This window comes from Haliaeetus albicilla, chromosome 1 (genome assembly GCF_947461875.1).
Source record: "Haliaeetus albicilla chromosome 1, bHalAlb1.1, whole genome shotgun sequence".
NCBI classification, from domain to species: Eukaryota; Metazoa; Chordata; class Aves; order Accipitriformes; family Accipitridae; genus Haliaeetus; species Haliaeetus albicilla.
Window position 1 is genome coordinate 41,654,422 of NC_091483.1, and position 27,452 is coordinate 41,681,873.

General features: G+C 36.3%; 1 protein-coding gene across 1 annotated transcript in view; it reads right to left on the bottom strand.

Annotated features, from left to right (window-relative positions):
• Nucleotides 1–27,452, bottom strand: part of SPOCK3 (SPARC (osteonectin), cwcv and kazal like domains proteoglycan 3) — a 221,082-nt gene that overhangs the window by 126,786 nt on the left and 66,844 nt on the right. Inside the window, exon 3 of the mRNA XM_069786532.1 lies at nucleotides 18,124–18,169. Coding sequence (XP_069642633.1) covers nucleotides 18,124–18,169 — 46 coding nt within the window. The remainder of the gene's footprint in view (nucleotides 1–18,123; nucleotides 18,170–27,452) is intronic.

Consider the following 27,452-nt stretch of genomic DNA (forward strand, 5'->3'; position numbering starts at 1 on the left):
TTCACATTTGGTTATAAAATACGTATTTGGTTATGTATTTTCTGAAAAGAAAGTTATGTTTCTTCTGGTTTTCATGATCAAAAGTAAACTTTTAACCACAACTCTATTTGAGCTGCCAGATGATATTAACATAGGGCTGACTAACTATGTACTCAGGAAACAAGAACCAGGCTGATCATTAGTTGCAGTTTTGACACATGACTCTGTGGTGCTAAGAATCACTTAATATTCTAAGCAATAACTTTTTCAGTTTCATTTCGCTCCTAACAATATATCCAGCTATGCAAAATATATACATCATATAACCAACAAACCTGAAAAGTGATGGAATCATTAATATAATAATAATTCAATGCAGACGGAAACAAGTATATTGTTAATTACAGCGTAAGACGTGCGAAGATGTATTCCTCTTCCAGGTATTTTCATTTCTACAGCAAACCAGCCATAAAACCACAATGAGTTATCCAGACTAAGTCCAATTACAACTCTAAACAAGTGGGAAGCAAATGCAGCAAAAAATGACTGAACTAGGATAACAGTTGGAGTCAAAATTAACAAGAGCTTATTCAGTATCCTTCTCCAATATACTTTAGATTTTAGAATCCATGTCAAATACTTTCTCTGCTTAAAGTCAAGCAGAATGTACTGTCAGTCCCTAGTAAGCATGAACAGATTTATCATTTAATGTACTGGTCCAAGTACCTCTTCCCAGAATGTTCCCTGATGGAGAAACTAAGGTAGCAACACTGGAATATGATATTGGCATATTTTCAGATAACTGTTTTGCAAAACTGTATAGGTTAATGGAATAAAAATACTTGAGCAAGGGAAATCTGGAATAATGTAAGGGTGCTGAACTCAGTATCAAGTAGAAAACGTGTTTCAGGAAAAGCAGTGAAGGGAGGAGATCATGTAACTTTCCATTCCTATTGAAATAGTTTTCTTTTCCCAAGTTCTTGGGATTCTGAAGGTGTGTTTTGGCAACTCCATCAAACTTTAGCAAGCCATAACATAACTTTTTGGCAATGTTACAGGAAGAACTCAACTTTACAACCAAGAAATGATAAGTATCGGACTTTGCCATTATGACAACATAAAGATGGGTATCACACTGGGGAAGACATCTAGTTTATTGCTGGAATCAAAATGACTTTACCCCTAGAAAAGAATGCCAGGGGCCAGAGTTGAAGATTCCATAAAAATCAATGGAACTCCAAGCGATCTAACTAGGAAATCAAATTAGAAAATGGCTTTGAACATATAAGTGATGACAAAAAGAAATGCTGGATTTTGACAGCACTGTCAGAAAGAAAACTGTTGGGAAGAAAAAGAGACTGTAAGAACTGCATTGAGTCCTGATGCTCCATTAGGTTCCTTATGTATTTAACAGGCTTTTTCCACCAAAGATAAACCAGATTGTTTAGAATTCTCTGTTAAAAAACACATTTTTGTGCAGCACCCATTCACAAATTGCGCCTTTTAAATGAAAGGTAACGATAGGCGTTCATTGGTGAGAACCTAATATTAGAAATCAGTTGTGCAAGACGACACAATATCTGCAAGGCAACCCCTTCCTGGCCCTATGTTGATATCTGACTCAGCTGTGTTCTGTCCGTTTTTCTCCTCTAAGAATTTTCTTTGAAGAAAATCTAACAGCTTACAAAAAGCAAAGACTTATCCAAAAATGTGGTTAACTGATAACGCATTCTGTGTACATGGACATTGTTTGTTTCATTTGCTAAGGAACAGAGAAGTTGCGGTTGATTGGCTGTTTCTTTTAGGATCAGGGTTTGTTTTATAAACTGAAGTACTGAACAAAACTTGTGTTTGTGTGCACACACCTGTGTATTTAAGACATAAGACTTTGTCTTGGCAGCTCTGTCCAGCTGCAGAGAAATGAATTGTAAGGGATTTTTGACACATCTCTACCAATTAGACATTGAAGAATATATCAGTGAGTTCACTAACTTCTCAGAGGTACTTCTTTATAGTGAACAGTCAACAGGACAGTCTGAGAGAACTGGTTTGGACATTTTCAAAGCCAACCATTTCCTGGGCTACACTGGGCCCTCTCCTACCAAAGGTTTACATGTAACACTTGGACTGGAAGCCAGGACACACACAGTTCTAGAGTATATCTAAACCTTACAGTACCAATGTAATCTTCCAGTATTTGCTGACTCAGTGGTTATCATGCCCTGCATGAAACTCTTGATGACCTCAGGTGTGGCATACGTTCATTATACAGCATGAATGGCTATGAGACTCTGTTAGCACAGGGGCTACTACATAAGCAGAGTGAGTAAGCCAGTAGAGCAATGGGTGCCAAAATCACAAGAATCATCTTTAGATTCAAAGGCATGTTCAATACTCATGGTCTTGCCACCGACATTAACTCACATTATCACTCAGTGACCTGCTGGACTTCTTGTTCTCTGTCAGCTATGAAAACCCTACAGAAGTCTTTTTTCCTCCTCTTGTGTGTGATATATGGCCTCACTTTTTTCAATACTTTTTTACAAAAATTTCTTAGTTACTGAACCAGTTGTAGTGATGCAGAAGCCACAGAAGAATGTATGTCCTCAGACACATTTTTTGAAATGTTGCAGTATCTTACAACAGCAAGGGAGAGACCAAATAAATCACTGACGTAAAGATACGGATTTTTTGAATGTGAAAAGGTCAACTACCTTAAGAGTCAATGTCTGCCTGGACTGACACTGTAGCTTAGGAAGCCAGATAAAATACAGAAGAAAAATGTTGCTAGAAACTGTGAAAAGCAGTGCAAGTCTTTCTCTTTTTTCTTTCAATATCACATGTTGTAGTTTATCCTATGAAGTATATAGGATCTAAATTTTATTAATCTATTTTGCACAATCTTAAATTTTTAATTTTAAACCTGCTTTATAAAAACGGTAAACTTTTGGATTGCATTAGTCATTTTCCCAGCTTTGAAAGGACTAAAAAAAAATCAGATATTTATGAAAGCATGGAAATGGCTGGCCTTTTTTTTAAACCTGTTTTACTTCATACTTGGAACAGACAAATGGACAATTTTCATGGAAAATGAAGGCGAAACCGCAAGAAAAACATTTTCCAAAACCATAGTCTGAAGTTTTTCATGCTGGGGAAGAACTGGACTCCCCTTACAATGCAGGGACATATCTGACTATGTGCAGCCTCTACATGGAGTCATCCTAAATATCTTAAACTACTATAAAAATGCATAAATTTATTCCAGGAAAAGTACCATTGATTTCATCTAAGCATATAACTCAGTAAACTCAGGAAATACATGGCATTCAGTCTTAATTCTTTACTGCATCTTCTAGAAAACCCTGACAAAACATGCTTGCTTTACCCCAGCTCAGTCAGTATGCAGACTTGCTCTGACAACACCACATATTTCTTCCCATTTCTGCTAAAATAAGCAGCTATGAAACAGTACAATGTTCACACCAAAAATATCAAAAGTGTCAAAATCCCACTATGGAGCCATTTATGTATCCCTCAGAGCTATTTTCTTCAACATGAAACAGACATAAATCTGAGGTTTTATCCAATTCGTATTTACTAAAATATCTTTGTAATTATGAAAGCTAGAGGCCTTTATTTTCCATAATTGAAGTGGAAATGTAGATTGTACAGCACAATGGTATTGTCATTAAAGATAGGTGATGGTTTCCACTATGGTGAGGAGACTCTAGATGTAAGCAATATGTTTATTTAAGCCTTGCCAGAAATAATTTATTAGTGGCTATAATGTATCAGCTGACTTCCTAGAAAGTCAGATACAACCACCTTCTAAAGACACAGGTCTGATCTTAGCTTTATTAACTTGATTATATCAAGCTTTATTTAGCTCCTAATATTAAAAAAAAAATGTGCTTGCTGTAGGTTATTTGCCTCTGTGCCTACATTTGTCCATATAACTGCCTAAAGTAATATCAAATTTTGTGTTAATTAAATTTCAACAAGCAGAAAAATATCATTGTCACAAAAAGTATTACAAAAGTATAAAATGCTTTGTAACATCTGAAAACCAATTCGCTCTCTGCTGAAAAATTACAGAACAGAATTAGGATCACCTGGTGATTTTTATAGATGGATATGGATTTGTTATTCTCACATGCTAAGGAAGCAATTAATATTCAAAAAATTGATTCCATTATTACTAATGGATCTATTTATTTACAATTCAAATTTGGAAGAGCAATTCAGCAAAGCTTCCCATCATCTATTCTGTAAGTTAATTTACAGCTAGCACTCCCAGAGACTGACATTAGCCAGAACATTTTTATTGGGAATATAATAGGAAATCAAGATTAACAAGACATAACATAGGAATCCTCTTAACAGGAGCTCTGTGGCAGAAACCACAGTAAACTACTATTATTTCACAATCTGCTGAATGCATTCTGACACATTCCTAATTTTCCATTCTCAGTAAAATAAAAGGGGAAAAAAGGTTAGGGACCAAGTTTTCAGACTTAAATTCTATTTCCCTCCTCCAAAGTTTGTGGTTCATTTCTGATGGGCAAAATAAGAACCAGCTAGACATTTTGCTTTACTACACTTACCAAAAAGTAAGCTATGTTTTGAGTATCCCATGAGTTGTTTAATTCCTCTAGTTTAAAAGGCAGGTCCGACTTCTTTGCCTACAAAGTTTTCATGTTTGACAATGGGGGGAGAAAAATATAAATTACCTTAAAGTGTTAACTAAAATATTAACAATTAGGTCAAATGCCTAGGTTACAACCCTAGGCAGACAGACACCTAGAATGGAACGACCCGTATCACCTCCTTTGATAAATAACACAATTCCTGAAGGTACCTAAACACCATCAGTGTCTTTACTTCTCCATTGTGAAAGATGGTGATTTCTCGCCTCCTGAAGCAGAATTTCTCACTGAGAAAGTGTGCTGGTTCTAGACAGATAAGCAGAATCCCAGCACCACAATTTCCAGAAACAGTAGGGAGGACAGCAAGGCAGAGCACATAAACACTTGGTTGATATTGTCAGCTAACATCGAATACAGATAAATGTTTCATAACAGTTAACAGTGACAGTGGTTATTTTTTGCCTAAATTGTACAGTGATTGGCATCCAAAATTTGCATCTGTGCATATAGGCCCTCCTCAGTCACATGTGGTTTGAATCCACACTGCTGTGGATTCATAGCAAGACATCCCTGTCTTGCTATGCAACACACCTACTGAGAATAAACACCTTTTAACTTCAACAGGAAGACGAATCATTGTGCAGCTAACAATCTGAGATTCATGAATAAAAATGACAGAATAAACAAGAAATAGCCTACCTCAGTAACCTGACAGGGATGTTCTGAAAAAGAAGAATCTCAAATTTTTGTTTCTTCTCCCAGGGACTGTATTTGCCATTTAAGATTCACTATGTAACATGAAAAGCAGAATGGGTAGCTACAGCCGGACATTCACTAGAGGAATCTTCTTGTATATTTCTTCCATCTGGCCACATGAATCTACAACTTCAGTAAGAAGGACAGAGAGAAGGTTTTCCTGTAGGTGGCCAATCAAGTAGTTAGGAGTTTAGACTCAAACCCCTGAATGTTATAGGCTCTCTAGAAGTCTGGTTTCTAACTTGTGAGCAAATGCTTCGACAACTAAGGTGGCTGTGTGCGTGGAGGTTGCTTCTACCCAAGAAATACCTATTCTCACAAGCGCTCAGAAGTCTCCATACTGATGAACCAGGGTCAATTGTGTAAAGCCTCTTATCAGGCTTCTGTTCAGATGCGTCGCTGTTCCTAGCATTTTATATTACTAAGCTCTGGTACATTAGCACTTAGTGTCAAGTTGCCCTGCAATGGTTGCAGTTATGCTAGATGAAGTTCTGATAAGCAAAGAAACATCTAATACTGAGTTAGAACCATTTGACAAATAAAATACTGTACTGCCATATTTCCCTTTTGCTCATTGCTGCAATTAAAGTTTAAAAAAAATGTTCTTAAAAATGCATTTATACTGATTCATAACATGGTACCTGCTATTCTGGGTACTGTTAATGTAAGTTAAAATAATTGCTCAAAAAAACAAAATAGAAGGCGGCAGTCTATTCTTCCTCTGGAACAAACTCACTAAAGCTTGATCTCTTTTCCACAATTTCAAAATACGTCACTCATTCTTTCTCCACTCCCTTTAAAACTATCATCTTCATTGAGCCACACACTTCTTAGTCACTCGTGCAGAAGCGTTAAGCATTATTTATATGTCCTAATCCACCCCTCCCATCCCCCCTCATTCTCGCTCACAGAAAAGCAGGTATTTGTGTCCTGGAGAAGAGAAACTGCACAGGACATGTTCCACCAACAGCTTCTTTTCTGTTGTAGTCTCCAGCTGAGAAACTTTATCCTCAGCAACCTCAACAATATGATATGAGGGGTGAGCAAGTTTTTCAAGTGAGATGAACAGCTAGGACAGATAATTTATATCATAAAAATATATCTGTGTGGGTGCATGTACCTGCATGACTAAATGTGTGTAAAACAGCTAGTAAGCATCTGTGTCCCACTTGGGTTTTTTTAAACAGAACTGTTCACTGCTGATTGCCAAATAACCAGTATGTAATTTAAGGACCTCCTAATTTACTTCTAAATTTCTATTTTCTAAATCTCAAAAATCATCAAAAATGCAATCTCGTGGGAGAACTTTTGCCCAAGTTCCGCATTTCTGGCCTACACGCTTCATCTCAAATTCAAACCATGTGCTTAGCAACATCCACCAATGCACTCCATCATCTTTCAGCATCGCGGTAACCAGAGTGCATTAGATTTCTCATCTGTGAAAGGGGTGTTGCAACTCTTCATATACTAATACTTATTAAATGTTTTGATATCCTTACTATTAAACTCTCGTTTGAAATCTTTAGAAATTAACAGATATTATACTACCACAGTCTGTGGTTTTACTAACAAGAGTTTCTACCTGAACAAACGTTATACTTAATCCTACTTATGTACTTGGGTTTCGGGCAAGGGTGTGAGTATGGCTGGGTGAGTGGGGGAAACATGAAATCTAAAACTTTCCTATCAAGATTTTAAGAGCAATTACTGACTCCAGATTTCTCAAACATTGAGTGCTTACCTTCAGACTTTCAAAAGACATTTGAGCAGTCTACTCCTATGATTAGTAGTAACGTTTAAAAAACAAAACAAAATGACCCCCAGCAAAAATGAAACCAAACCAAAATCAAAACAAAACAAACCCCACACTCTTTTGGCCCTCAAGATGTAAGGCACCCCAAAGTCCCTAGTTACCTTTGACAATCTTTGCCCAGGCTCACAGCCTGAAGTGACTGCATTTTTTTTCTTTTTTCAATGGTTAGCAGTAATAGTTTTGTAATTTCTAAATTATAAGAAGTTCTACTCGTCACAAATATCGGTGAGCTCTGCTTCAAAAACTTTCCCATAATTTTGTGTTCTCTCTTTTGGGTATTCCTTTATAGTTTACAAGAGTATAGCTTACCCATAGCTCACAAGTTGATGTAAATGAGAAAGTCCACAAAGTAGAAGTCAAACGCCACCCTTACTTTTATCTGTGCAAATTCAGAAAAGATACTATTTACTTAAACTGCCAAAGAACAGAGTTACTTTGGACTCAGACTGGTGTAACTGACAACAAAATTAAGACAATTATATCCAGTTTCTTCTATGTATAACAAGCAATTCTCAAGTATTTTGCAAAAATGTCCAGAACAGCTATGACTAGTAGAAATACATGTGCATACTTGTCTGGCATCCTTTAAGATTTCAGTAGCTTTAGCGAAGCACTTTTTTTTAAATCACAATGTCCACTTCCTTCATTTGGCAGAAAGAAATAACACCTTAAGACTATGTGAAAGTTCACAATTATCTTTTCCTAAATACACTAAATCATAATTTACAGACATGCTGGCTGTGTCAGAACTGACTTCCAGGTTGTCCAACTCACTCGGGGAAAAGAAACATCTGCATACCTCTAACAGCAGAAAGGCATCTTCCTGAAACTTCTCCCAGCTATTATGTCACATGCCAAGATGATTACTCTTGCAAAACAACATGCTATAAGATGTATTTTAAGTATTCCAGTCTCTTTGGAGAACTGGTGAACTTCTGTATTTAATTACATATTTTTATGTTAGAGGGCATTTTAACCAGAGGGGTTTTTTTTACTGCAATCCACTCCAGCTTTTAAATTTTTTAATCCAACTAAAACAGAATCCAGTGGGTTATTCATATAAAGTATCTAGTACATCAGTAATATGTGTGTGTGTATATATATACACATGTATTTTGAAGAACCTAGCATAAAAAAAATAATCAGGAAACGTACTTGTGATAAAACTGAGTAAGATCTCTACATAAAATACGTTATGTAAAGAAGTCACAAAAGGTGAAATCACATCTTGTATGACAATATACAGAGCACATCTATTTTTGAGTCGGTTAAGCTTTTGTATACATCCTGGCTCAGACAAACCATCTATGAAAAGTTTAGAGCTTAAAATACTGAAATTAAAGGCAAACCTCAAATGCTTCAGTTTTCTAGTATTTAAAGATATTTCAATGTTACAAGCTAACAACTACAAATATACCAAACCTGTCGAAGTTCCAAGTAGATTTAAGTGGACATTAAAAAAATAAAAGAAAAACCAAAATGTAAGAATTTATCTTCTGTAAAATTATAAAGAAATTGGACCTATTCCATTAAAAATTCACTTTGTAACGTTCCAGGGTTTCTCTTGGATCACTAGATTCATGTTTGCATGAAACACTTCTGGTCTCCAGACTGAGAGAACCCTGTAGTTTGGAAATACAGACAGAATTACAGGTGTTCTGCAATTACTAGCTTGTAATAAAGAAATCTACAATTTCAGTCACTTTTAAGTATGCACCTGTGTCCTGACTCATAGCTATCAACACCTAGCATAGCACAGGAAAGGAATAAGTTGTGTATTCCCTGTATGTGGACAGGATGGAGTGGAGAGTAGCTTGGAAGGAACACTGGAGATAAGAAGTCAAATGAGGTAACTGCAGAGCAGCAAAGCATGCAATACTTCAGACAGGGCGTTCCACAGCCAAACCTGGCCTTTCTCTCCAAAAGGCAACTTGACTCAATATCACAATTTGACAGCTTAGACTTATTTTTTTATAGTAGCAGATAAATACAGAAAAGCGTCTAATGAGAACCAGTGAGCATTTTCCTAACAACCTGGGTTTATTACTACCACAAATATTTTTTATAGTACGAATATTCACCTTTTATCTGACCTACAGATATTTTTTGCAGTTTTGGGTAAGTCCTGTTTTGACATTAGGTTGTACGTACCCATCTCACAGCATATGTTTCAATACATGAGGCAACCCATTTCCTTCCATCCATGACACATTTTTATGAATGAAATGTTAGTTTAAAACCTGTGGTTTAGACATGACTTACAGGGAGAAAGTCTCATTTAAAATGAGACCTAACTAAATAAAAAACAAAGCCTGAATATATTTAATTGAATATAATGTAGCATATAAAAGCAAAGTAAATGTTCCAGAAGTATATGCTTCCTTTCTTTTCTATTATTATTTAAAGGACTCAAAGTACTCTCTCGGGGTGGGGGGAAGGAATCCTAAAAATGTAACTTCTGGATCTGCTTGTTAGTCTGTCTGATTCTCAAATCTAATATATTCAAGGTCCAAATAATAAAATTGGTGTCATTTACTGCTGGCCATGCAGATTCTGACATGTGAGGTCAAATGGTTTCTTAAGAGTTTCACAGATGATTAATAATAGAACAATTTCTGTTAATTACCTAAGAACTTCAGGCATAATTCCAAAATCCTATTGTTTTCTCACAATCCTGTCCATTAAATATAAGAACAATGCAGAGGTTACCAACAGGAGTTTTACACACAACTTATTTGTCCTGGGATGTATGTTCTTTACACACTGTAAATTAAAAATTAGTAGAGAGTTATGTGTAATGTCAACCAGAGATAAACAGGATTAGAGAAACAGATGAGAAACACCTTACTTAAGAAGACAAATGTTTTGGGTTTGTGTGGCGGGGTTCTTTGGTAGCAGGGAGGTGCTGCAGGGTGGCTCCTGTGAGAAGCTGCTAGAAGCTTCCCCAGCTCCAAGTCGCACCCGCCCCTGCCCAGTCGGAGCCCGTCAGTGATGGTGGTAGCGCCTCTGGGAGAACAGATTTAGGAAGGGGAACCTGCAGTGGGGGAGGACATTGGAACGTGAGAGGAACCCCTCTGCAGACACGGAAGTCAGTGAAGAAGGAGGGGCTGCCCCTGCAGCCCCTGGTGAGACGGCAGGCTGTGTCCCCCAGCCCATGGAGGGGAGCGGGGGAGCAGATGCCCACCTGCAGCCCGGGGAGAGAGGAGCCCACGCTGGAGCAGGGGGATGCCCCCCGAGATGGCCGTGACTCCATGGGAAAGCCCGCGCTGCAGCAGTCTGTGACTGAAGGACTGCGGCCCGCGGAAAGGACCCATGCCAGGGAAGTTCTTCGGAGAACTGTCTCCCGTGGGAGTCCTGCCACTGAGGAGGAAGGAGCAGCAGAGACAAGGTGTGATGAACTGACCACAACCCCCAACCGGGAGTGGAGTTGAGCAGGGAAGAGGGAAGGGTGGGGGGAAGGTGTTCTAAGGTTTGGGTTTACTTCTCAGTATCCTTGTTTTGATTTGATTGGTAGTAAATTAAATTGATTTTTTTTCCCCAAGTTGAGTCTGTCTTTTGCCCGTGACCATAAGTGGTGAGTGATCCCTCCCAGTCCTCATCTCAACCCACGAGCTCTTCTTCACATTTTCTCCTTCCCATCCCAGGGCAGGGGAGGAGTGAGCGAGCAGCCTCGTGGTGCTTTGTTGCCAGCTGGGCTTAAACCACGACAACAACTTAAATAAGAAAACAGGTTTTTAAATATGAAGAGGTTAAATAAAAATGGGTCAAAAAGGCAACATCTAACATTTAAAACATAGTTTAAGAAGTGTCATTCTTCTATTCAAGTTCAAGGAAAACTATGTACAGCCTTTTTCCTCCTTTACATTCTTTGGTTGCTTTTTTTAAAGGGATTTATTAAGCTATCTTTTTCCCTCACCACAAAACAGTAATGTGTGATTTCAGATTTCGTATTCTTAATAACTACCTCTATTAGCTATTTTATAAGCTTTCTTATTAAATTCCCATGGCAAACATAAGAAAGTTCATTAGGCCATTAAGTGAGCCTGTAAAGAAGCAGCAGCCCTAGTACACTCCAGAACATTTTCAGGCACATAGTCCTCAGCGACTAATGGCAGCCATGACTCAAGACCATTAGCTGGGACATTGCAGTACAGTAGACAGAAGTAGGAGGACTTTAAAAATGAAGAGATTTGCAGGACTAAACTTTAGGAGGCTTGGCAAATGCAAAGAAACAGTTCCACATACCCTTTGCTCAGCATGCTGCCAGATTAAGGTCTGCTGCTCTACCTACAGCCAGTCACTATAGCCCTGTGCCACATTTCCACTTTTCTGACATAAGTGTTTGTGGGTCTGAATGGCTACCTGAATCCATGATTTAGCCAGGTTAAAACCAAATAAACAAAAAATAAACTTTTAAATTTATTTTATGACAAATCAAGAGTTGGTGACTCTACAGACCTAACATCAGGGCATAAAGCAAGAGTGGCAGAGGAGCAGGAATGAGGGGTTTAACTGCTACTGAAGGCAAGCAAAATCTCTTATTATGGGCTGGGTTTAGCCTCACTAAAAATCCTTTATACAGCCTTTCTTAAAATAGCTGTAAAAATTTAGAATCCATCCAATGATTCTACAGAAATAAATACTGAAACAATTTGAGATCCACAAGTAGAAAAGCAGATGTGTACTACCCAGTGAACCTGAGTTAGGAGCCAAGAGTGTGAACCTTACAGGGCAAGGCACTTCTGTGGTGTTACCACAGTAGAGAAGTTTATAAAAAGAGATACAATAAAAGAACCACTAAAGCACAACATCAGATAATGAAGAAAAAGCACCATTAAAGCCCTCCTCAGACATCTATGAAAGATCTTTTCAGGCAAGGGCTGGCTGAAAGTAGTAAAAAGCAGTGGGAATCTGTTTAACACAGGATTTGGTGTATTTTCTCAGTGAACAGGATTCCTAAACGTACCTAAATACCTGAAGCTGGAAACTGTTCACCAGGTTAAAATGTTGGCTCAGATAAAGAAATGGTGTCTTTGTAGGAGGACACTATGAATTTCAAAAAGAAGTGAAAAGCTGTTATAAATATTTCATGCTTATTTACTATTAAGACTAAACGATATTTAAAGTGATATGCAATACATTTTAAATGCAAAGTACTGCAATTTATCTTGGAAGTGATGGACATATATTTCTAGTTTAAAAACATCAATAGTTTTGCTATAAAAACTAGATCATGAGTGCACATATCAAATGTAGCCAAGTTAAATCTACATGACTGTTTTCACAGTCTTCAACTAATGTATCTTCATTAAACTTCCTTATGACTTCCTAGGGCTGGCAAATGAGTGAATCAAATGACTTTATTGAGTATGACTCTAAATGGTTTCAGTTTGCAGTACAGAAATGCATTCACAAATTATAGAGATGTGTTTGCATGTATTTGCATATCCTTAGTTACCCAAATTATTACAGAACTAGGTAAATGAAACATAAAGAGCTAAAAGGCAAAGACTCAACTAAAACATAGATTTTGAAACAATTGCAAACACTTATTTTTGCTGTAAAATGGTATCTACAATACTTCTGCTGTAAACAGACATCTAATATACCTAATACTATAAAAGCCAAAAATAATTCAGTGGAATGGTCTACAAGAAATGTTATAAATATATCTACAAACCAATTATACCTTCAGGGTGTTCATCCTCCATGGAAATGTCGTTTCATATTTTTTCCATTACATGAAAATATTCCACTGTTCCTCCAAGGTATTTCTATTAAGCAAAGGAAAACATCCTTTCTGCTTTAAAAAATTACGCCAATGTTTTTGTGTATACGATTTCATTCAATAGCTACACCCTCCAAGCTCTGCTACCATCTATAGTCTAAAAATAAAATGTACCGAAAATATCCTCTATATTTTTATCTGATGTAAAAGTGGTATGTGAAGAAAACATGTTAGCAAGTATTGTTTGTTGGGTTTTTTTCTAATTTGAGAAAACATTGATAAAACATAAATTAAAGCTACTAAAATATTCAACTTGAAATAGTCCAGAACACAAAACATCCTAATTGCTTGTTTCTTAAACCACTGAAAGGACAAAACCTGCTTTTTAGCAGTAACTAAATACAATTAATAGAACATTCAGATTTATTCCAACAATAATACCTGCCCCACATGATCATTTATTAAGAATTTACATTATGATATTTATAGAAATACGTAAACATTTATGTGTGTGTATATATATCATATACAGTCAAAACATTTATTTAAATACATTTTTCTACCCTATACATATATAAGCAAATGAGAGTTCAATGGACAAGTACTCTTTGGACAATGTCAGATGTCGCTTTAAGGAACAGCACTGGTGGATAGCAATGTAAGCCATAATATTCTTCCATCTTTTAAAATAACTTAAGATTTTGCAGCCCAGGAGTAAATAACACTATACATTTTCATAGTAAGGGCTAACTTCCTGGAATGCTTAGACATGTATTTCCATATAATCATTCTCTAACCATTAATACCAAAGGAATTACACAGATATGTCTACCTGAGCAATTTTGACATACTTAATCATATTAACATAAGAATGCTTTTCAAATACACCAAAGTATAGAAGAGTGAATTAAGACACTATTAAGACACTCATTTTATTATAGTATGCACAACTATTGATTCCCTGAACGACAGAGACTTTCCAAATATTATAACAAAATATTAGCATTAAGATTTGGGTTCAGATTAAGGATGCACTTTGAAAAAAATATAAAGATATATTATCCATATACAGTAAATCAATGAAAATCTTAGAAAAGGCTTTAATAGTTATATAAATCTTAGGAAAATAATAACTATGTGTAGACCTCAATGATATGCCTATATGGCAAGTACTGGTTCCTCAAAAATCCTACCTGCAAATTAATACAGGTCTTGGCTAAAAATAACTTAAAAAGGTCCCCATATATTGTTGATTTCGAGCAGAGTATGGATACACAAAATAAATGTAAATAATGAAAACCCATTTGTCTGACTATTATGGACAAGGAGTTACATGTGTATCAGGTACCTACACCACAGCCTAAAAGACAAAGGGGTGTAACAGAGATTGAGTGGTTTTCAAATTGTTAGTTGTCATTGGAAAACACCGACATAAAGCTGAATATTCCACCACCACTCCTATTACACGTAGCCAGCTGGGGTTTATGCAGTTTAAAGATCTTCATATTTTGTTCATATATAGATTTTAAAACTTCCAAATATCTATTTGTAATTTCATCATGTAAAGTTGCTATGATTTAAATCAGCAAAGAAAAAAAATATTTCTGTAAAAGCACTAGTTATTCCTATAATCCATTGTTTTCATAGTAAATAGAAAAAAAATATCCTGTATAGTAGACCTGGACTTCAGGTCTTTTAATGCCAAAAAAGATTCCTTCTTATTCCATACTTTCACAGATTTATAGGAAAGTTTCTGAAAAGCCAAATATTGATAAAACAAATAAAATAAAACACTGATAGAGATAAATTAAGGATATTATTTATTTCTGTCCTCAAAGAACTTATCTGCCTTTATCTTCAGCAGTATTATTACAAACTTTAACACAACAGACATGGGAAGTTGTTACTGCTCATGTTTAAACATCATCTTTAGTGAGCAATTTTTAGTCTCTCACTGCAAGTTTATCTCTACATTTTAAAAATTTGTCCTCCACTTAGGAGTTTCATGTTTTCATTTGGAAGAACACTTTTTATGGTATGCTTTCACTTCAGAGCATAGCTGCTGCACAAACCAGAATGGCAATAACAGAAGACTGAATGGGAAACAATCGTAAAGATTCTCTAACAGAGATTGCTTGGCTTGCAGCAAGCCCCAGCAGATCACAAGGCTCCACAGTCAGTCATTCATGATGTCCCCATTTATTGTTTTGAAGAGTTCACTTTGGTAAAAGAAAAAAAAAAAAAAAGAAAAAAAAAGATTAAAAACCCATAAGTCTACATGTATGGTTACTGAGGTGAAAAAGCTAATCAATAGTTAAACCTTACTTGTTTTAAACTTAGTAGTGAAGTGGTACACAACTGGAGTGGAATGGTGCTGGTGCAGTGCTTAAGGCACAGCCCTGGAATAACACTTACAGACACTATCAGAATGTACACCTAAAACTTAGTTTTTATAGTCTACCATGTCTCACTTTTTTCTATCTCATTAAATAATATGAGGGAAAAAATGTGCTGAGATTGTCATTGCTGTATGTCTTTTACTGGCAAACACAGGGAATCATAAAAGACCTGATTTCTTCAGTAAATCATGAACATTACATTCATTCCTAAGGAACTGAGATTTGAAAGGCTGACACACTTTTAAAGTATGAATGGCTCTTCCCACAGAATATCACCCGTGATCACTTTTCCCATCTGATGAGGGAGACCTGAATGATGAACAAATACATGGTACTTCCGTAGTTACATTTTACTCTCAGGAATATTTTGCTACGGTTCAAAAAATCATTTCCCAAAAGTAAGAGGAAGCCAGTTCTGCCAACATGGAGTCCAAGATACTGACTGGGAAACGTTTTTCTATCATTTAGTATATCTCCCAGATCTAGTCAGTAATGTTATTTACAGACCTTCAAAAAAAACCAAAAACCAACAACAGCATGCAAGTCTCTGATTAATAAAGAATATCTGTATGTCAATCACAGTCTAGAAAACATCTAATTCTTGAGAAACTGTAAATCTTTTGACATACAGCTCAATTCAGTATCATTGCTAAATTAAATACAAAGACTGTAGCAGTTCTTGCAGGAAAACTGAAAAGCAGTGCACTGGCAGGTAAAAATACCTGATATTCTTTAAATAATAGATTGACAAATTAAGACACTGGAAATATTTTTTTAATAATAAAAATTCAGTGTACCGTTTATTATTAAGAAGTGTTCCCAACTAGCATTATTTGTTTTTCAGTTATAAATTACACAGTAAAATGTAGATAAAACTACTCAGCAAATGCATTTCACTCTTCAATGTTAATTTTCTGTTAACAAGGATATGAAAATAGAAAGTTGAACTCTGTAGGCATGCTTTTAAAATATTCACTACCCAATACAAAATGTATTTTGCAAACAAGGAACGACAGATAACCTTAACATGTTTTCTTAGTTGTGTTGTTTGTAAATTCAGAAAAGTAGTCTACAAACATCAGCATTAGGATCCCCAAAGAACTCAGAGTAATAGAACAAGCCAGAATGTGCAAAAGTGTAAATCTGGTGGAAAAAATAGTATTTCAGTGTATCTTCCCAAAAACAAAGAGCCTATTGGAAAAAAAAAACCAACCACCAAACAACCGAACCACAAAACAAAAAAAACCCAAACTTATCAAGTATGCAATAACAAAAAAAATCATGAGCAAAATTTACAGTGTATTCAATTCAATGTCTTCTGATGAAAGATTTTGCCAATAATAAGTAATTAAAGTAAAACCTATTCCAGTTCTTGTACTAAAAACATATTTGCAGACCATGCCCCTCTATCAAAAACCAAAGAAGAAAAGGAATAGACTAAATAGACTTTCTAGTGAAGTGATAAGCCTACTTCTTAGATGAGGTACTTCACTAAAAGAAAGGAATCTTCTTCTCTGAGGAGTCAGAAGACTGAAGTCAAGTACTTTTTCCTAGATGCACTGGTATATAATGGTATATAATGAGGAGAGACGCATGGTCTGTGAAATTGGCAGGTTCTGAAATACTTAGGTCATGAATCTAAGTTAACATTTACAAATTCCCACCAAACCAGAAGAAAATCCCCACAGTTCACAGAGAAGTGATAACATACGTGTGACTTTTTTCCCCTCCCTCTACTCCTCTCTCCCACAACCTGACAAAACAGGCCAGGTGCATTCATTTAAGAAATTAAGGCATTCCCTTTCCCAGGCTTACTACTGTAATCCTGAATTAAAGTGACAAAGGCATAGAACATGGTGTAAAGTCCATCTCTAACAGATGTGGTTGTAATAAAATACAATTCATTATAAATCTTCCTTAAAAGTCAGTATCCATTACGGAGAAAGTTCTTTAAATTGAGTAAGTATTATTTTGCAACATATTTTTATCTCAGTCTCCTGTGTACAAGCTGCTACACTGTTTCTTCATTGCATTTGTGCCATTGGTATTATCAGAAAAGACAAGGTCTCTGAAGCACTCCTTGTAGCAAGTAAAAAAAAAAAGTATCAAGATTCTCAGTAGTTTCACAATGCTAGTCATACACTTTTAAACAACATACATGAAGTTGATTGTATCGACAGTAAATATTAAGTTCCAATGCCTGAGGAGGGAATGTTTAATGTGAAAATTTGCTGTGTTTGCTCAAATTATTCTAAGGCTGAAATTGTACTGTAGCATTCTCAAAGATCCATCTGTGTTTTGCCTCAAGACAGATCACTTGAATATGAGAGAGACTTCCAAAACTGTTTTTCTAGATCTTCTTTTATCAGCCAGATATGAAGAGACTTTCAACATTTTAATGAATTTTTTTAACTGCAGAAGACAAATATCAGATTGCATGCCTGTTTTTCTTCAAATGTCCTACTGAAAACACAACAGTACTTAAATATATAAATAAAACAAAACAAAACCTCACCTCCCAAACCCCATAAACTTGTTTATACGAGGTAAAGTTTAAGCTACTTTGGACATTCCTAATGCTCCTGTCTCTGTCTCTAATCAATAAAAGTTTGCAAAATCACAGATATAAAATGATGATTAGGCTGAATTTCTGGCCCTAAAGGGGGGATTTAAACAAATCAATCATGTGAAGGGGGACAAAATGACACAAATTCACAGAATCCTGTAGGTATTCTGGAACAGGAGCACAATTATAAATACTTAACTTTTATCCCATACAAATAACTAGTAGCAGAATCTTACCTTGATCAAATGGTTTACCCGGACTCCATGTACGAAAATAATCATCCTGGAGAGGGAGAAACAACCTATATTTAGTAAAACGTAAGGAATCAATGTATACTAGAAAAACTCACAGAATCATGAAAGAGAGAAGATGTATACCAACCTCTACTTCCTAGAAAAGGCAAGCAGTAAAAAACAAATGAGAAAAACATTACAGTCATCATAATGGGACAAATTACTCATATAGAATAAAACAGTGTAATTCAGAGGCCATTTGCACTCATTAGGTAAAAATGCTATTCAAACAATGTTACTTACTAGCATTTAAAAAGAACAAGTATTTCTCACAGTACTTATATAGGTAATGTTTCTAACATTCCTGTACTTTAAGTTCTAATATATTGAAAAACTTAATTACATTTTCCATTAATGATTTTTCAAAACCAAAGCTCCAAAGTCATCATCAATGAATTATAACTACATTTTAAAGAATGACACGTGAATTTTAGAAAAATATATATTCTGCTATGTAGTTTTCAACTGTATCAGTAAGATCTGTTATTAAATAAAGTCTAATCAGCTCTATTTTCTACAAATCATCTCCCTAAACATAGAATATCCTCCTAATTATGTCATCAACTGTATTAGGCTACAATTTCAAGAAGGAAAAACTTGAATTAAACAAACTGCTTTCAAGATTTTAAGAAATTTAATAATAAATTACAAATTCATAGCTAAGATGTAAATAAATTGATCTGCACATCTCAGATAATAGGTGTAGCAGAAAAATGACTAGAATTATTTATTATTATGTCTTAATTTAACTTGTTATTCTCCAGAACAAAACATTAAAAAGACTGTACCCAACATTTTAATGTCTGCATACATTAAGGTTCACGAACTGCAGTGGGTGTGTTGTCACATCCAGCAGTTCCATTCCACTTGCTAGAAGATCCCCAAGACCACCGTAAAGAAACCTCCATTCATAAAAAATTGAACTACTGGGAGAATATGAGTCTCATACAGTTGTCAAAGCCACATAATCACAACGTAAAAATGATCAAGCATCAAGCACATCTTTACAGAGATAAAACACTCTTTGGGTTTTAATAGTTCAACAGTTTTACCTTAAAGGGGGGGGGAAAGTGGTTGCAGCCTAAACTGTATTTCACTGATAATGTTTTATTAGTAAAAATGTTGTTATGGGAAAGCATGCTTTGAAAGAGGAAGAAGGAAATGAGCAGAATCTGGAAGTGCACAATAGAACCATAGCTCTGTACCAATACTTATACATTCCTTCACTCTGATGCTGCACAGATTAACAGCCTATGAATCAGCGTATGTTATTTGCCTTTTTAATTGCTATTTTTTGAAAGTAAATAAATACAGAGATTATAAAATTATTTTTGTTTTAAATCATGCAAGAGATAAGCAGAAATTACAATTATGACAGTGTTTTCCAATTATATCCCTCCTAACAGCAACTATGGAGATGTTACTCTTACAGTAGCGCTCTGAACAGGTTTGAGCCAGCTTTCATGCAATGCTGTTCCATGAATCACACCACATTGGTAAAACTTTCAATTCTTCAAAAAACATCAAAGTGGTAGATTCTCTTTCCATTTCTACTAAATCAGTAACATTCACCCACAATGAGCCTATTCAGACAATATGTTTATTATTAAAATGGTGAAAAGTTAGAATAACTAGAACATAAAGCTATTAGAACAAAAGAGCAGTAATCCTGAGTGAGACCAAAATCCCTTCTAAGGCAAAGCATCCTGCATTATGCTAAAGGAAGAACTTAGAAGTGGTGCTTGTATACATTACACATTCTCAAGTTGGCCTCAAACCAACCAGACAATAAATCAGTTCTTGTTCATCTCTGTACTGCAGACCACATCCCAAATATAACATCCCTCAGGCATTTCTGGAAGTAAGAGTTTTCACTGACTTACTTCTGTCTACAAAGCCACTCCATACCTTTCTTGTTACTCTTCTCTGAATCATTTCCAAGTCTATTTTTTTTATATGGTATGACTAGAATTGTGCAGATCATTCAAGATGAAGCAGCACTACACATCTATACAAAACACAGTAACACTACTTTGTTCTGTATTCTCCCCATTATGCCTACCCCACCATTTCCTTCTTAGGTTGCAGGGGGTGGGTTGTTTGGGGTTTTTTTTATTTCTACTATGGTTTGAATGGATTATGGTTTGCATGGAATTTTTTATATTAAATCCAAAATATATACCCATATGCCATATATACCTATATTGATTTTTCCTAAAGAGTTAATTTTTCAAATCACCTTTTACTTAAAGAAAGTCGCTTATTGAATATGTGAAACTAAATCTTTATGTGCCTCTAAAACCAAAATAAAATAGTTAATTGATTTTGAGATTAAGTAAGGAAATTGCTTCAATAAAGTGCAGGTCCACAATTTTATAAATATTCCTAAAGCTATTTAACCTATCACATGTATAAGAACCTGGCATCCCGTTACGTTCAGACCTTCCCTGGTCTTCGGTCAGTAAGAGTTTGATTACAATAATGTTCAATATCCTCTTCGGAATATCACAAAGATGATTATATAATTTACAAAGCCTAATTTTTCATATTTTTAATATAAAATTAGAATGAACAAAGACACAGTTTAGAGTGAGGGCTGAGCAGCATTACAGCATCTCTAGCCAAAGTATCCTTTAACAACCTATAAATACAAAAGGCAATGTCTCAGGACAGAGCCCATGACTTCTGATTTTCTTCAGGGGCTTCCTTGCCTTTGTCCTGAGCATGTTAAAGGCTAGGTTGTAAAAGCATAGAGAATAAAGTCACAAATTTGTCACAGTAACCATACTGCTTTTTCAACGTTTTCTAGCTAAAGGTATCCATGCATTTTAAATAGAAAATTCATCCTTACTGCTCTACTTGAAACTACGTGAAATGTCAGTAATTCTTTCAAGTCTCTCTCTGAAAGACACATAAAGCACTTCTAATAGCCATGTATGATGGATTTCAATGAGTTTAATACCCATGCCTTAAAATTATGCATGTTTAAGCATTACACTCAGTCAGGGTCACAGTGATGAAGTGTTTCAGTGTTTCTAAGAATTGAAGTTCATGCTACAACTACATATGCACTTTGAGGCTAATAAATATTTTTTTATTTTTCCTGAAAATGGCTTACCTTAAAAAAAAATAAAAATCACGTATGTAGTCTGAAAATCTGACATCCTTAAGAAAAGGATTCGAAATGACTAAAAGCAGCTTAATCTGAAAAGCTTGTTTTTTTTTTTTTAAAAAAGGTATTTTGCCTCAAAGACTTTATTGCTTCTTTTTGGACTTCTATATTCTTCTATTTGAATTATTCTCTCCTCATTCTTAAAAAGGAGTTGCTACATGAGTTTTAAGAAATACACATTTAAGTACAGTAAAAGAGAAAAAAGCTCACTGTAAAAAAATCGTATCTGACCATGTAGTTATGCAGCAAAAGTTTTCAGGTTTTGATAGAGATACAAAAATATGATCCTATTAATTTTCTTTCTTGTGTACAGCATTTGTTACATCATTTTATTGATCTGTCCTCTGCAACACTTTCTGCAGATGCTGCCATATATTGCTGATATCACTTGAATTATTATCTAACAGAAATTTATACTGCTAAAGAATATAATGATACATGGTAATTATGATGAGTCTGACTCAGAGAACAGCAGGTATTCTAGAGCAAAGAGGGTGGTTTCCTCACAAATATTTTCAGACCAAGGTTAACCTGAAAAAACGGATAAAGCAAATCCAGCCCTTGTTTCATGTTCATATTTTATCTCTAGTATAGCCTATGCATTAAAAGCCTATATATTAAAATCAAAGCTGATTTATGACAGAGAATCCACTGCAATTGAAGCAGTTTTCTGGATTTATAATTATCTTTCTATTTTATCCAAGTATAACTTCACTGCTACAGCACAGGTTGTACAGCAGGGATATTATTGTGTGACTCACAGCTACCTATTTAGAGGAAAGTCTAATAGGCAACTGTTCAACGTGAGGTACTGCTTCATATATAATACCTTTAAGCATTAAGTATTAAGAAACAATACTTCTAACAGTTACCAAAGCAGGAAAGATGTAAGATTTCCTGAACTTTATTCAATGCCAAACTAAATTCTGCCCATACAAAATTCCACTCAAATTTTATGCAACTTACCATAATTCAAAAAATACATTTTAGTGCTGGCCTCCCTATTCCTACATAGGGGTTGGTTTGTTTTTATCAAAGAAGAGCTACATATTCCAATTTGTAGATGGACATGAAATCATATTTTGACAATTTCAGAAACAAAAGTGTTTCAGGCTGCACATGCTCCTACAGTAAATGTACAGTATTAGATTTAGATTTTTTCCTTGCTGCCATTAGCTATGAGATTATTTTTAATTTCAAGGAGTTCTTAATGGGTTTTCTATTCCATTTCTTATGTCTGCATCTCAAGTACATACATCTGCTTCTCATCTGAACTGAAAGCTCTTTACCTCTTTTAGGCAAGGTCTTTCCTATTTGGTAGCTATGCTATTTTCAGATTCCATTTCAACAAGCCAACTGAATTGAGCCAACAGTCCCACATCACAGCAGTCCACTTGCCTCAAAGCTCACTTCCGCAGCAGACTTGAGCTCACCAAATATCTCTCCTTCGTGTCTTTGTACCTCTGCAATAGCAGAGGGTTTGACTCGTGCACCAAATCTTCACAGTGACTCCATAACATGTATTTATATTCTAAGTCACACTGAAAGAGCTGTGGGAGGGTTGTCACCCAATACCTCTGTCTCAACCTCTTTCCAGTGCAGGAAGAAGAAAGTTAGCACCAACAGCGTGCAGAAATTTTTCTTCCACTCATATCTTGCTCCAGGACCTTCAGCCTAATATCAGTAAGATTGCCCTGTAGAGCCTTAAATCACTGATCACATGGGGAAGTGTTACAGCAATAACAGGATGAGACACCATTAAAGCTTCCATTATACGGGAAGTATACCACTCCTGAACACTGCCATTTCCCCAAATAAATGAGCGCCACAGGCAGCACACACAAAATATCTACGATATTCCAACCACCTCTAAGGAGAGTGCTACCCCAAAACACAAACCATAACTGGGGAAGTTGCACCATGAAAACGCATGATGCTTGTGCACTGGGAAATTCTTCAACATGAAATCTGAGCCAGTCTGGAATCCTCATCCAGGATACAGACATGCTCTTCAGCAGCATGTGGATACCACTTGTGTATCAGATGCTGCTTTTAATCTCTGCTGACCTGCATAGACATCTGATCTACCATAAGCCATGTAAGCACTCTGTTGTATAAACGTGGAGCATTAGTTTAGCTGTTAACTGCAGGATAGTGCAACTCAAGGTAGTAAGGTAGCTACCACACTCCCCAACACCGTATTTATTATCACAGCATCTTATGTGTCTCAGAACACATGTGAGGGCAAGAAGCCTGGACGGACCATGTGCTCCCGAGTACATTTTTTTACTAATTGTCCCAGACGCATTCAATAAATTGCTTAATCTGTAGGACAATGCACATACCTCATGTGACGCCATGTAGCTAAGGACATGCAGTAGAACAAAGAGCAGAACTAGTCCAGGAGGGCAGGGACTTTTGTGAATTTTTTGGCTCTATGCTTTTTTCTCTCAACAGGATTCACCTCTCCTCACCAGCAGAGATACTTCTTATGCTTCCCATGAAGCCACATTTGAGGATTCCTTTCCAACACTCCACAAAGCACAGAGCAGGAACCCTTCTTTAATGAATCAAGGTTTAAAGAAAAAACAACCAGATTTATTATCTGGACTTAAGAAATAAGAAAAAACATAGTCTAGAAGATTTTTTACAGGCTAGCATAGAAAGGTGACTACTGCCAGATTTGATTCCTTTCCCCAGATTAAGTCTCCCATTAGAAATATAATTAGTTTAGCCAAATCCACCAGAAATACTTCAGTGCATAAAGCACCTCCAACAGATAAAGGCAGCGGCACTTCACATCCAGTACTTCTGGGAATCACATAATCTTAAAGATCTGTTTAGTAAGTCAAAGAATCAATATGAGAAAAAAATCTCCAAAATAATGAACCACCACAGAGGTAATATCAGCATTACTCTTCTGTTAGTGAAGGACCTAAACACCTCTGGGCGAAATTAAGCCTTGCTGCAAAACTCCTTTCCTACTTGTTTGGCACCTAGCCTCCTTGAGTGGGGTGCTGGAGTGATGGATGAAAGGACACTAGTTTGTTGTTCCATGCCATCCTCCAGGGAGGCTGATGTCAGCTTCCTCTGCTGCTCCAGACTCCTGGGCCATGCCACCCCCGAGGCCTGTATTCATAGGGCTGGCAAAACACAATTAGAATCAAGAGCTGCTTCCAGCAACCCTGGCACAAAGCTCCCTGCATTCAATGTTTATCCCGCTCCCCTTCTTTGCCTCACACTTCTAGTACTGTTGATGAGGCTGGGCTAAGAGCCACCACTTTTCAGCCCTCTGTTTCACGATCTCATTCAGTAAGATTTCTGTGGAGGGTGTCTATTTGGTACTAGGAGCATTACCAACAGCAGGTTTGAATAACACAGTATTGAAATCATTTGCCAAGAAACGCTCACTAAAGTTTATATTCAGAAATACTAAGAAAATACTGAAAAACATTTTGAAAAGGAAGGAATTAATATCAAAGCAGAAACACCACAAGCTTCTAAATCCCAATAAAATTTAAAACGCTGTTTCTTTAGAAGTGCATGACATATTTCTCATGAATAAAAAAAAAAACAGATGAACCATCTTTTCACTACAAAATCATACAAAAAGTTTTGGCCATGCTCCTTCTATTATACTGTCAAGATTCAACTTGTGAGGAGGGCCTTAATACAGGTTTCTTAGACTACAGCTCCTGTAGTCTAACAGTTGAGAGAAGAGCTGAAAACCAATGACACATGATGTAGAAGGCCATCTGTGGGACTTCACATGCCTATTCAGAAGGGTCACTGTTCAATTTCCTCAGGTGCCTCTTCACTAATGCACAAGCCCTTGGCAACAAGGGCAAAACTTATTCTCTGATCTCTGCATGCAATGCCACAGTCTGGAGAAGAGGACAGGCAAGAGTGGCAGAACAGTAACAAATTATACAGAGAGATCAGACCACATCTATGGGACTGGTGGGAATTTACTCAAGCGTGTTGAAAGAGATGGCCAATATGATTGAGATTATGGTTTGTATCTATGAAAAATGGTAGACTGTATCAGGGAGATCTCTGGGAACTGGAAAAAAAGCTAGCATCTTAAAAAATAAAATGTAAAAAGGTAGATGTAGGGAACTACAGCCCATGCAGCCTCACCTCGGTCCCTGTAAAGATCAATGGAAAATGTGCTCTGAGTCCTTTCCCAGGCACATGACAGACAGGAATAAATACTCAGTGCAGACAGACCAAGGATTTACAGTGCTTGACCAGCCAGACTGCCTTCTACAATGAAATAGTAGCTTTGCGCACAAGGGGAGAACGGTGGGTGTAGCGTACCTTCACTGTACTAAGGCTTTTTATATAGTCACCCAGTGCCTTCATTTGGAAGCTCAGGAAGTAAAGGCTGAACAGTTAAGTGGGCTGAAAATCAATTATGTTGGTGGTCAACAGCTTAAATCCACCTGATGTCCCCACTAATGGCCAAAGCACCCCAAAGTCAGTTCTGGGGATCGTATTGTTTAACATCTTCATTAACAACCTAGATGATAATAAAGAACATTTCATAAACAACTGAACTAGTGGGAGCAGATGACACAATAAACAGCAAAGGCTCAATCCAGAGAGACCTCAGCAACTTGAGGGTTTGCCCAGCAGAAAAAATGAGGTTCAATAAGAATTGGAAAGGTCTGAAGGAATAACTAGGAAGGAATGTGGGATACAGCCTGCAAAACAACTGACTCTGTTGAAAATGGCCTGGGAGTTACAGCAGACAGGAGGAGAATTTGAAAGAGCAGAATTTATTTAGTCTGGGAATGAGGAGGCTAATGGATGGCTGCCTGCAGCCAGTTGAAGGGCAATTACCTGCTCTTGTCAGCAATTCCAAATGATTTAAATGAGGTGCAAAGGTCACACATTGCAGGTTGGGAAGTTCAGGCTGGATATGAGGGAAAATTTCTTTACTAGGAGTGTAGTGCAGCAGCAGAACAAGCTGCTCATGGAGATCATGGCATCTTTGTTCTTGGCTGTTTCCAAGATTTGACTGGAAAAAATCCACAGCTCACCTGATCAATCCAGTGTTGCAACAGTCCCAACTTTGAGTGGGACACTAGATTATAAGTCCCTCAGGGGTACCTTCCAACTAAAACGTACCTGAATCAATGACTATTTACAGTATATGTCAATACTCTTAACTCCAAATATTTGAAGAAAAGGAACAATTCATTTCTACTGTCTGTTTGCAATTTATTATTATTTTCTTTATTCACCTATGTTTCCTGCTTGGATAGTTGAACTGGCATATGTGTATACAATAGTTCGTAATACTGGGATGCGGGGAAAAAAAAGGTAACTGATGACTGGGGACAAAAGGAATAAGTAGATCAGGTAAGAAGCTTGGAGCACATCAAACAAAAAGAGGGGGTTTGGAATAAGGCAATTAAACAGAGGAGTCACAAAGTAGTTTCTGGAAACCAAGATTTTGGAACGTAGACATAAGGAGACAAATGGGTAGAATGGGACTGATAACTGGGCAGGAAAGAAGATAAAACCAGGAGGCAGTAGTAGGATGGAACTGCCACATGAAGGAAAATAAGGAGGAAGTCAACATTAGCAACTGATCAAAGACTAGGGTTACAAACTGAACAATTTGGATAGAATGAAATCATAGAAAGTGTTTCATTTTATTATATGCAGTAAACAGTAAGGGGTCTTATGAATATACAATGTATGAACATTTATTAAAGACCATGCAATTAATGATTATAGAGCATGCATGACAGAAACTAAACCTAGGCAGTTTTAATTTTGGCATTTCCAAACTTTCAAGAGCAAGACCATATGATATGTTAATTTCTTTCACTATGATTTTTATATAAATATAATACAATATAAAATTCAAAGGTTAAAATTGGGAAATAGATGCATTTACTGATTGGCTTATATACTAAATCCAAAACTGAAGACACTATTTGAAACAAGAATAAGAAAGATATTGAAAACCGATTCCTGTTTTTGAAATTGGGAAAACTTAGAGTTTTCTAAACAAAAGTGGTTCAAATTATTTATAAGGGAAACAACACGCTAATCAAGAAAATAGTTTAGTTGTTTTCAGCATACT